Source organism: Culex quinquefasciatus, chromosome 3, assembly GCF_015732765.1.
Source record: "Culex quinquefasciatus strain JHB chromosome 3, VPISU_Cqui_1.0_pri_paternal, whole genome shotgun sequence".
Lineage (NCBI taxonomy): Eukaryota > Metazoa > Arthropoda > Insecta > Diptera > Culicidae > Culex > Culex quinquefasciatus.
In genome coordinates this window covers 114,130,665-114,143,522 of record NC_051863.1, presented here as the reverse complement: position 1 = coordinate 114,143,522, position 12,858 = coordinate 114,130,665, and the positions used below count along the sequence as shown (strand labels likewise).

The window sequence follows — 12,858 nt, the reverse complement described above, 5'->3', positions numbered from 1 at the left end:
ACACACACACACACACACACACACACACACACACACACACACACACACACACACACACACACACACACACACACAAATACACACTGCATGTACAATTTTTGTAAACATACAAAACAAAGTTGCAACCGAGCCCAGCACCAACAGTAAGGGCTGTAAGGGCTTAGCCAGCTCGACTATCAGACCGACGAAGAATGTAAATGATAAACGCATATTCGAGCTTAAAATTTCGGTCAAGTAGTACTGATCGGCTACATATTTCAGGGTGTATTACAAACAATTTCATAAAATAATGTAAAATTTATTTTATACCTAGGCCTTTCACACGCACCTGGATTACTACTTTCTATTGCTGTGTATTTAGAGTTAGTTTTTTTTTTAAAGAAGTGTTTATGCTTCCGTAGAACAAAAGCAGTCTGTTGCTGAAAGACACAATCCAACTGACCGGATGCTGTCCCCTGTGTACTAGTGAGTGTGGCGTGATAACCATCTTAAGCCATATGCCATTTGGTGTCATCCTGCCTGTTGGTCAGCCCTCGACAGGTATCCCGGCGAGAGAGATAGAGGTTCCTTGAAAGAGGACCATCAATTTTGATTATATCGTGTCTCATTTTTTTTTTCTTTTTTGCAGACTGCTGCCGTCGTCGCCGTTGTGCGCGTTCTTCGTTTCTGTTATCTGACGGTTGATGGTTGTTTTAGTTGTTACATTTCTGACCATCCGGCACCCTTGGAATCGGACACAATGGCGAGAGAGCAAAAAAAATAACAAAAAGAAACACATTTTCTTTTCTCTTTCGTTCAAACAACTTCCGGTCGGTGTTTTTGTTTCAGTTTGCTTTTTGCGATCTCGTTTTTTTTTGTTTAATTTTATTTCCTTTGCTATTTCTGCACGCCTTGGCCCGTTGCAATAATTTCTGGGCGTTGGGAGTCTGGAGGTAATGATTACTGCGTGTTTTTGAAGGTAGAGGAGGTTGAAAGTTCTCGGCAGCAAACGCCATCAACCGAACTCCCATTAATCTTCGCAGTAGTCGTTGATGGTTGCTTCGATAACAGTTGTTTATATTTTCAAAAGAATTTCTGAATGAAGAGCGATGTCGTTGGGAGATAAAAACAGTGTTGATGCTCTAGGGAAATCGGAGTCATAGCCGTTTAATCTTTAGAAGCTAAATTTGGAGTTCAGCTCGGCTGATTTTTAACTTATTTCTATGGTAGTTGTTGTTGCTGTACAAAAGTCTATCTGAAATTTTGAAAATCAATATCTTGAAATTGCACCCTCACAGGAAATTTTATGTATGTAGTTGATTGTATGAAAAAAAAAAAAACAAAATTAGTTTTGGTAGTATCTCACTCTTGAATCTAGCCTATTCGGCACATCTTCCAAATTTAGCCACTTGAAGAAACCCCTAACCACGCTCGTAAAAATATTAGCCGCAGGTAGTTGATTTTTATTGCATATTTTGTTCAAGACAAGAAGACAATTTTATGACCATGCCGGGGGGAAAGGAATCCATTGTTCATTCATTTCGTCAACCCACCAACGACGCTGGTCATTCACAGCAGTGTTGCGAGATCGACGACCTGCTGTCGGGCAATTTCGGGCGGCCGGTTTTGACAGTTTGCCAAAATTAACAGAAAACAAGAATTAAACCGCAGCGTCAATTCTGTTTGTTCTATAGGAAAAATAAATTTACTTTATGGTTGACGTCAACACTATTGCTGCTGCTGTCGTTTGCGCGCACGACGATATGTTTGGCGTCATTTTGGGTAGGCCCGAAAAAAATCCTAAAATAATAATATCAAGTGCCGCGTGCTCAAAGTAGGTGGTTTGGCTTCTCTACGGCTTGCTTCAACTGCAAAATGGAATTGAAAAGGGTTGATCATTTGATAGTTGATATTTTTTAAGTGTTGTTAAAATATATGAGCAGTTCTCTCAGATTTCGGTCATTCGATTTTTTTTTGTATTTTCTAATCCGACTGAAACTTTTTTGGTGCCTTTGGTATACCCAAAGAAGCCCTTTTGCATCATTTGTTTGTCCATATAATTTTCCATGCAAATTTGGCAGCTGGCCATACAAAAATGATGTATGAAAATTCAAAAATCTGTATCTTTAGGAATTTTTTGATCGATTTGGTGTCTTCGGCAAAGTTGTAGGTATGGATATGGACTACACTGGAAAAAATGATAAACGGTAAAAAAAAATTTTGGTGATTTTTCATTTAACTTTTTGTCACTAAAACTTGATTTGCTCTATTTTTATTTATATTTTTATTTATAGTTTAAGAGGACATCAAATGCCAACTTTTCAAAATTTCCAGGCTGTGCAAAAAATTTTTGAGCGAGTTATGAATTTTTGAATCAATACTGATTTTTTTCAAAAAATCGAATAAATGGTCGCAAAAATTTTTCAACTTCATTTTGCCTTCCTCACTGAGGTAAGGCTATAATCCTGCACTAAAAATGAACTTTTTATTAAAAGCTCGAAGACCCACCTTCATATATACATAGCGACTCAGAATCGAAAACTGAACAAATGTGTGTGTGGGTGTGTGTATGTGTGTGTGTGTGTATGTATGTATGTGTTCAAAAATCTTGCCAAGTTTTCTCAGCACTGGCTGAACCGATTTTGATCGAACCAGTTGCATTCGACTTGGTTTAGGGTCTCATACATCGCTATTGAATTGTTTGAAGTTTCGATAAGTAGTTCAAAAGTTAAGTATAAAAATGTGTTTTTTCATATATCCGGATCTCAATTATATGCATGAAAACGATGTCCGGATCCATCATCCGACCCATCGTTGATTAGGTTATTAAGAGACCTTTCCAACGAGTCCACAACATTGAAGATCTGGCAACCCTGTCTCGAGTTATGACCACTTAAGTGATATTTATGTACTTTTTTGAAGCCGGATCTCACTTAAATGTATGTAAACGATGTCCGAAACCATCATCCGACCCATAGTTGGTTAGGTAATCAAGAGACCTTTCTAACGAGTCCACAACATCGAAGATCTGGCAACCCTGTCTCGAGTTATGACCACTTAAGTGATATTTATGTACTTTTTTGAAGCCGGGTCTCACTTAAATGCATGTAAACGATGTCCGGATCCATCATTCGACCCATCGTTGATTAGATAATCAAGAGACCTTTCAAACGAATCCACAACATTGAAGATCTGGCAAACCTTCTCGAGTTATGACCACTTAAGAGATATTTATGTACTTTTTTGAAGCCGGATCTTACTTTAATGTATGTAAACGATGTCCAGATCCATCATCCGACCCATCGTTGGTTAGGTTATCAAGAGACCTTTCCAACGAGTCCACAACATCGAAGATCTGGCAACCCTGTCTCGAGTTATGACCACTTAAGTTTTATCTGTGTACTTATTTTGAAATTTTGAAAAAGTGCACCGTTTTCAAGTTAAATCCATTTTTAGGTGAGTTTTTTGAAAATAGTCGCAGTTTTTCATTTTTTTTAATTAGTGCACATGTTTGCCCACCTTTGAAAAAAATATTTTTGAAGAGCTGAGAAAATTTTCTATATTTTGCATTTTTAAACTTTGTTGAGATCAGCTCCCTCCGTGTACGCACGAGAGCATGCAGCTAGTGCTCAGTGCTCCATCGTTTTTTCGATTTTTTTCGCCGTAATTGATTGTGGTTACCCGCGAGTTTGCTTCTCCAGCATGCCAAAGGCCGGCCGTGGCCGTGGCAGTTCGAGTGCGGCCTCGAAAAACCCGCGAAGTTCGTCTACCGGCCGTGTGCAAAAGGGTAAACAAACCAACGCCGTGTCGGCCGCCATCGCGCAGGGGAGCGTCAGCGCTGAAGGCATCGACAAAAAGTTACTACATCCTGGATATGTCCCAAGATCACCAGTGCGAACCCGTTCCGGTACTTCCGGTGCCACGACCAGTGGCACATCAACATCCGCCAACATCCCTATCAGGAACGAGTTCCAGATGCTGAGCGACGACGAAGAAAATAACAACTCTGACGGTAGCAGCACTACCGACGACGACGACGACGATGATGGTCGTGCACGGAAAAAAGTGCCGACGTCAAAAATGAACAACTCTCCAGCGGAACGTAGACCACCTCCAATTTTTGTTTTGGACACGTTAGCGGACGATGTTGACGAGTTGCTGGAAGGCCTCGGATATTGTCTGAAAATCGGTAAGTCGGCAGTGCAAGTGATCACACTGACCAAAAAGAATTTCGACCTGGTGTTTGAAGAATTGAAGCGTAGCAACTTCAACTTCTACACATTCAACCCCGAGAAGCCCCTGTTAAGGTTGTCTTGCAGGGTTATCAAGACCGTCCGATCTCCGACCTGAAGGGTCACCTTTCGGACGCCGGAATAAAACCGCGGGAGATTAAAGTGCTCTCGCGCAAGACAACGGTAACAGGTACACACACACTGTACCTGTTGTACTTCGACCGCGGCACCGTCAAGATCCAAGACCTGCGGCGGACTAAAACGTTGGACGGTTTTTGGGTAAACTGGCGGTTTTACACCAAGAACCCGACGGACGTAGCGCAATGCCACCGTTGCCAGAAATTCGGCCACGGCTCGCGGAACTGCAACCTCCGGCCCCGCTGCGTGAAGTGCGGTGAGTCACACCTCTCGGAGGCGTGCGCACTGCCACGAAAGGCGGACTTGGGGGACAAGGCAGAACAAACCAAGCCGCGCGTAAAGTGCGCGAACTGTGACGGCAACCATACCGGCAATTACCGCGGATGCGTCGCGCGCAAGGCCTACCTCGAGGAGCAGGAAAGAGAAAAAGAAAGCGTCCCACCCTCCTCAGCGAAGTACGAGCGCAGCCGTTCCTGCAGCTGGACAGCGTACGGTTCCAGCGGAAAACTCAGCGTTCCCTCCTGGTTGGGGGCGTTCGTTCGCCAGCGTGGTCGCTGCCGGTAGCGGCAGTACGGCCCAGCAAGAAGTCACCGGGAAGATCTCTTCACCCTGCCGGAGTTCTTTGCTCTCGCGGGGGAGATGATGACGCGGTTTCGGAGCTGCCGGAACAAGGCAGAACAATTCCTGGCCCTTGGGGAACTGATGATCAAACACATCTACAAAGGATAAATTTTCTGTGATCTAGTATTAAGCTTTCTCTTCCTCTATCCCCTTTCCTTTGCAATTTCTGTAAGTTTTTTTTATAGTTTTTTCTTACTCTTGCTAGTGCCTTAGTTAAAGAAATAATTGTTCCTAAATGGATTATGATGCAACACACAGCTGTAAGGAACTCCAAAACTCTGTTATGCACTTCAAAATAACTCATTATATCTTGATTATTCACCAATAAAACCGAATTGAATTGAATTAAACTTTGTTGATATGACCTTTCGTTGCTGAAATATTGCCATGCAAAGGTTTAAAAACAGGAAAATTGATGTTTTCTAAGTCCCATGGCCAGTATGGCCAGCTGCCAAATTTGTATGGAAAATTATATGGACAAACTAATGATGCAAAATGGCTTCTTTGGGCATACCGAAGGCACCAAAAAAGTTTCAATCGGATTAAAAAATACAAAAATTAAAATTTAAGAAAAAATACCGATTTCGTAGAGAACTGCTCACATATATCTTACATTGAAGTCTTTTACAACCGACTCAAAATCTTATCAAATATCAGTAAAACTAATTATAATACATTTTTTTGTGTCTGTGCTGAGGCTTTGTTGAATATTGTTTAATCATTGTTCTTGCAAAGTATTAAAAACAAATAATTTTTAAACGAAAAGTTTTGTTAACAATTCATTTCTCATAGAACATTTTCAATAGTTGAGTAACTAAACAATGTTTTCATAATATTTTTTTCGCTTCAATTTTTTTTGTTAAATAAATTGCATGGGAATGCATTTGGGACATTTATGCGAACGGGAGAATAATATCAAATATTGTTCAGAGTTGTTTCTGTTTCATTTATTTTCAATACTTTACAGTGTAAATTGTATAATAAAATACAAAACCACAAAAGAAGGTTTTTGTTGACACCTAAACTTCCAAGCTCAATTTTCAGTTTTTTTCTTTTTGGGCGTTTTTTAATACCCCTGACTTAAGGCGGTTTCAAAAACACCCAAAAGGCAAAAAACGGAAATTTGGTTTATTGGACCTTTTAAAAAAAACTCCAGATTTCGACTTTATTGTGAACATAGAGGTTAAGTTCCAAATCTTCTTTGAGAAAAATTATCCAAATTCAGTGGAAGATTTGCCGAGAAGGGACACCCATTCTAAAGTCATGATTCGAAATCCGGACACTTAGTAGCATATCATTTTCGTTATAACTGACAAAAAAACATGTAATAAGTTGGAAATGAAGAAATATCATCAGGATGTAGTATTAACAGTCAGTTTTAGGAGAATGCATGCAAAATATGTCTTCTCTAACATTTTTTCATCAGAATTTGAATATTAAAATGACTTGTTGTGCTTCGAATCCCGGACACTGATAACAGCTGATTCGAAATCCGGACACTTTTGCTTCGAATTCCGGACACTCGTTTTTGCTAATGAATCGCACAAATTTGGACTGAAATGTTAGTGAATGGCATTCCTTAGGTCTCAAATAAGCTGTTAACATCAAAACAATCGATATTTTATAAAAAAAATTGCTAGAATTTAAGGAAATCAAAACCATGAATTTCTGCCTTGCCTTCCCGGTGCTTCGGACGCCTATGAAATATTTCACGTGAAATGTTTCGCATGTTTGGTAGTCTTAAAATTTTATTTTATTTTATTGTTTTGACATTTACTACAGCGTTCAAACAAACTTGAAATGAAAGTTGATGTTAGAATTCATCAAATAACACAGTTTTGACATTCATAATGCGAACTTATATCCAAATAATTAATAAAACAAGATGAGGTGTCCGGGTTTCGAAGCGTCCGGGAATTCGAAGCATGACGTTACTCAAAATTCCGAAAAATTCGTATTTTTCATCAAAAAAGTTAACCGTCAAAAATAGAGAGACATATGCCATTTTATGGGAAATTTTATTTACTTCTCGAATCTGCAATAACCCAGAAACAGTGTTGCAAATGAGTGATTAAAAAGCTATCATTTGATTTTCTCTTCACCAACAACATCATAGAGAATAGCGACCCTCAAAATAGCTTGTGAGATCTCTTCTTGTGTCTCGTGATTCCCAGCGATGGCATTCTCTCTCTATCATTCCTCCCCTTTTACCCGACTATGCGCTCTCACCGCTGAGTCTCTCAATCTCTCTGAAAACTGTGATGAAAGAACGCGGGGCGGCGATTTGGAGTCGACCACGTATGACGTATGACGTATGACTGCGCTTGCGAAATTGGTTTTGTGACGGCTTTTGTGGTTTCACGTTGTTGCGGTGGGATGATAGTGAAAGCGGAAATAAGAGAGAAAAGGAGAATGCCAAACGCGAGTGTGTAAACACAAAAACTTGTTCGGCTATGTTCGGCGCTGAGAGTATCAATACGGAAAGAATGGCGGTTTAATTTGGGGTATGAATATTCAGGCGTGATTATTGTAGTTGCTGAGAGCTGATAGTTTGATATTTTAACAACACTGTCCAGAGAGATAGTTTTCAATTTTGAATTTTTTATTTCAAATTAAGTGTTTTTAAACTCTGCAGTTTTACTGTTGAGAGTGTAATGACATGTCTCTCTATTTTTGACAGTAAGGTCATAGGAAATGGCAGAGTTAGAACTATTTTTTTATGGAAAATACGTATTTTTTCTGAAATTTTAGTACCCTATATTCCTTTGACACCACATTTCATCTCTTCACTGTTTCAAGATACAAATCATTGAAAAGCATGTTTTAGTAAAAATCAAGCAAAATGAAATGGGTCGTACCGCCCCACCGTCACAAGATATCGTAACATGTACCTCGATTCGTGAATGATGTAATCAACTCTGAGATGAGAATGCCGTTAGTTTTAGTTGAAAATTTCGCTGGATTAGCGAAAATTTTGAAAAAAAAATCAGTCAAAATAACCCAGGAAAACCTCTCTACTGATTTGGTGATGGACCCCCTTTCCGAGTACAACACCCAGATGTGAGGAAGGAAGAAGAAGACGGATGGTAGGGCTGCCTTAAAACAAAGCTTCAGTTTCGCGAAGAAAACACGAAATACCAATATTGGTCCCTTTACCCCTAACCCAAACCACACTCTATCTCGAAGCTGCCGCTGCTGCTGTCGTCAGTTTCTTGGCCAACTACGAAAACAAAACAATTAATGACCATATTCTAGCGCAGCAGAGTCCCCACTGTCTTGGCTCCCTCCCGTCAGCTTGCTCTTGGTCAAGGCCGGAAGACCGCAACGGCAGGAGGCCCCGCCGCGGTAAGATATTCTCGGAACAGACGTAAATCGAGTGGCGCGCGCGCGGCCTCAGCAACGACGCAGCAGCGGCAGCCTGTTATTAACAATGAAAGTTGATATGTTGCCAAAATAATCAAGCAAACCAAATAACCCCCTTGGTAAGCTGTCACCCAGAAACCGGGGGCCCCGGTGTCCAAGTTCCGGCTTGAAAGCGGAGGCATCCCAGGGCACGGTATGGTCGGCTGTTGTCACTGATGGAGGGTGTCGCCTGTGGCGGATAAACAAAACAGGGATCGGTTTAAAAGCAAGAGAGAGTGATCGTAAGTGTGAGTTGCGGGGAAAAGAAAACACTTTGCTGCTGACGTTAATCAACTATGAGTTAGGGTGGTTCAAATTTAACTTTACTCCGTCTGCTTACTACTACATGGCTAGGCCGGATATCAGCGCGATTGGTTCAAATCTTAAACATTGCAAGCTAAGCCAAGATAAGATTTGGAATAAGAACAACACAACTCGTTGGTTTGCTTGGTTCATTTACTTCAATAATTGCCAAATTGTTAAATAGTAAACATTCAAAGTAATCCCTTAGATTTGAAACAGCTTGATTTCGTTGAAGAAACAGAGAGTGGTATGATTATTTTCTACTTTCTCGAATTTTGTTTCCAGCTCCAAACATTACGACAGTTAATTGAAAAAAAAAATTAAAACCAATGTTATTCGTAACCAAAGTGTGTGTTGAGAACGATATATCGATCGTTATCAAATTGAAACACGATAATCCTATCAACGTAACCGTAACCTTCGCCGGTAACTTAGTAATTTTCTTAAAAGAACTCATTAAAAATAACTTTTCTCAGACTTTGAAATCTTTTCTAAAACATGTTATGTTAAATGAAATTATTTTTTTCAGTTTAGAATCTCAAATTATCGCAAAATATCGTACTTTTCTCGAACAAACTAAAATTTTAAAAATTTGAAATATTTCATAAAGATGAAAAAGAAATGCTCAAATTTTCATTAATTCATGTATTAATTTAAATATATTTTTTGAAAATTCTCGATTTTTTATGATTTGCATGATAGCATTAGATGAACTATGAATGGGTAATTCTCTACTAACTCTCACGAAATCGGGAAAAGGGGGGGGGCGGGTGGCGGTACGACCCCTTAAATTTTTGAACATGCGAAAAAAGAGGTATTTTCAATAATTTGCAGCCTGAAACGGTGATGAAATAGGAATTTTAAGTCAAAGGGACTTTTATGTAAAATTAGACGCCCGCTTAAATGGATATACTTTTCGAATCTACATTGACCCAGAAGGGTAATTTTTTCATTTAGAACAACATTTTTCATTTTAAAATTTCGTGTTTTTTCTAACTTTGCAGGGTTTTTTTTAGAGTGTAATAATTTTCTACAAATTTGTGGAGTGACAATTACAAAAAAAATTTATATACAAGCATAAGGGGTTTGCTTATAAACATCACGAGTTATCGCGATTTTGCGAAAAAATTTTTTAGAAAAAGTTACTTTTTGCGTTTCTCTTTGTTTCGTCGTCCGTGTCTGTCGCGGGTGGCGATGAACAGCCATGATCGACGACGACCAACTTTTTCAAAACTTTTTTTTTTTGTAAAATCGCGATAACTAATGTTTATAAGCAAAACCCTTATGTTTGTATATTAACAATTTTCTAATTGAAAAGTACATGTTAGAAAAGACACGAAATTTTAAAATGAAAATTTTTGTTCTAAGGAAAAAATTACCCTTCTGAGTAAATGTGGATTCGAAAAGTATATTAAATTTCCCATAAAATGACATGTTCCAAAATTTGTTACAGTCGAGTAACGGAAAATGGAGAATTTTTAAAACTTTTTTAGTGTTTTTTCGATGAAAAATACGTTTTTTCGGAATTCTGAGTACGCCATCAAATCGGGCGTCTAATTTTACATAAAAGTCCCTTTGACACCAAATTTCTATCTCATCACCGTTTCAGGCTGCAAATTATTGAAAAACACCTCTTTTTTCGCATGTTCCAAAATGAAAGGAAAACGGATCTCGGATTCGTGATCAGGGACAAAAGTTACCTCTTAGGACAGAGTTTCACGCAAATCGAAGAGGGGTCGGGGCAACTGCTGTGTGAGTTGGCGGAGAATTACCCGAATGTTAAAGATATTGAAAAAAAAAAAATCTTACTGACAATTCGACGTTGTCGTGCTGTCATGTCGCTTTTTGATGTTCTGAGATAAACGCGTTTTAATGTTTGATCTTAAATAAACATAAGTTAAAGCACGCAATATAAACAATAACGATCATGTTTTGTTTGGCTGACCATTCTGTGCATTGTCCCGAAGTTTAGTTGAATTTGGTTGGCGGAGTTCCGAGTTATAGTTACAATTGTTTACGGTAGTCTGGCATGTACGTGTGCCAAACGCGTTCTGACCTGAAATCCCTTTGACCAGTTGTCGTTCTTACAGCAATTTTGAGGGTGTGTCAAGATACACAGCAAATAAAGTAGTAATCCAGCTGCGTGTAAAAGGCCTGGGTGTAAAATAAATTTTGCATTATTTTATGAAATTCTGTGTAATATTACACCCTGAAATATGTAGCCCATCAGCATGGGAAACCTACTTGACCGAAATGTCAAGCTCACATATACGTTTATCCTTTCCATTTTGTATCGGTCTGATGGCCGAGCGGGCTAAGGCGCCAGTCCTTACTGTAGGTGCTTGGTTTGAGTCCCGTCTGTTGCAACTTTTTTTGTGTTTACAAAAATTGTACATGCAGCGTGTATTATTAAGTGTCTTTTTTGACGAAGGTGATGTGCATGCTTTTGCATGCGATTTTACCATCGGATTTTTTGCTGTGTAGCCTTTTTTCAAAATGTGAAAACTTTTGGTCAAAAAAAAATCTAGCATTTCTTAAGAGGAAGGGAGGTATAGTATTAAGGTTGCTAGACAAAAAGTGACTTAGTGGGGTGGGGTATGGATGACGGTTTGCTGTAGGGAGCTGGAAATCCTTGCATCTGTCACTCGTTTTTTTCTGTGACGAAAACGTCCGAGTTACAAAAAAATACCCAACCATATGCCATATTTTGCAAAGGTTGGGCCGGTCGTACCGATGGCGGACGTGTGTCGCAAACACTCACGTGAAATATTTCGCATAGTTTGTCGTTGTTGTTGTTGTTGTTGTTGTTAATTTTCCTCATTCTGAGTGGAAAATAGGACGGAAAATGGTTCCGCTCGGGTGATGATGGGAGGATGAGTCGGACTTTCGTCGCGCAATATGGCCGCAACAAACAATTTTCGTCACCGCGCGAGCGTCACTTTTGACGCACTCTGCACCAGCATCAGTGTCCCGCTAAAATTACCATCGTGTGTGATCGCCATCATTAATCTGGGTTTTATTTTCGCTTTTCCACCTCACTTTGCAGTTTGTTGACCTGGGCGTGGTGACGTCGATCGAAGCTAATCACAAACAAATTGAGACTGCCAGGAAGGGACAGGAGGTCTGCATCAAGATCGAGCCGATCCCGGGCGAAACGCCCAAGATGTTCGGCCGACACTTTGAGGAAACCGATATGCTAGTTAGTAAGGTAAGTGGCGTTTGTATTAATATTTATTTGTATAGCTCAATAAATTATTATTTGTTCGGTGCTGATTCGAGTTTCTTAAGGATGTAAAAGGTCATTAGTTGGCAATGTTTGCTTCAGAATATCATTGAATCTGGACTAAGAATGCATCAATCAAAACAGGATTTTTCACATGTTGTTGTATTTTCTGGTCTCTTAATCCTGAACCATCATAATTGAAATTCAATGTTTCAGAATTCTCACGAATAATTGATTAACAAGATGAGTCGATCAAATGATGATCATTTGTTGTTTGCTCTCCGGATCGCTTAAGGGGTTACATACATGTAGAAAATCACAAAATTTCATATTACAGAAAATTTATTAAATCAACTTAAAAGATGATTTTCAATCAATCCTGAAAGTTTCATGAAGATATTTCATGATTTAACTGAGTTAGAGACGATTTAAGTTCAGAATTTTGCCATGCGCAAAGCGACCTGTCAAACTTTGAGAGCGTTTTTCTCTGAACACCAAGTTGATTTACGGGTGCCACGATTTCTCGAGATAGGACGGACCAAATTGGCTGAAATTTTGGGTGAAGACTCCCAAGATATGTCCCGTGTGCATGACGAAGCCCGATTTTAAAATTTTGAATTTTCAAAAATTACAAAAATAAAAAAACTGGCGATTTTTTATATAAAAACAGATAAATATTTTGAAAAATGAAAAACAGATAAATATTTATATTTATATCGTGGCACCCGTTTTTGAAACTGCTTACTTGAAATAGCTATATCTCGGCAAAGATACAACCAAATGTCTTCAAATTTGTTTTGTTAATAGATGGAAATGTATTTTTTAATGCCCTGAAAACAGATTTTGAAAAAAGTTTAAGTGTGTGCTCAAACCAACCTCTGACATTTTTGCCGATTTACATATATATAACCCCTTAATAATAATTTAATCGTTAACAAATCTGGACAATCCATTAAGGTT

At 38.9% G+C, this 12,858-nt stretch overlaps 1 protein-coding gene across 1 annotated transcript in view; it reads left to right on the top strand.

Moving 5' to 3' along the window:
- LOC6041011 (eukaryotic translation initiation factor 5B) overlaps positions 1–12,858 on the top strand; it is a 195,771-nt gene that overhangs the window by 152,618 nt on the left and 30,295 nt on the right. The window contains 1 exon segment of the mRNA XM_038259671.1: positions 11,722–11,883. Coding sequence (XP_038115599.1) covers positions 11,722–11,883 — 162 coding nt within the window.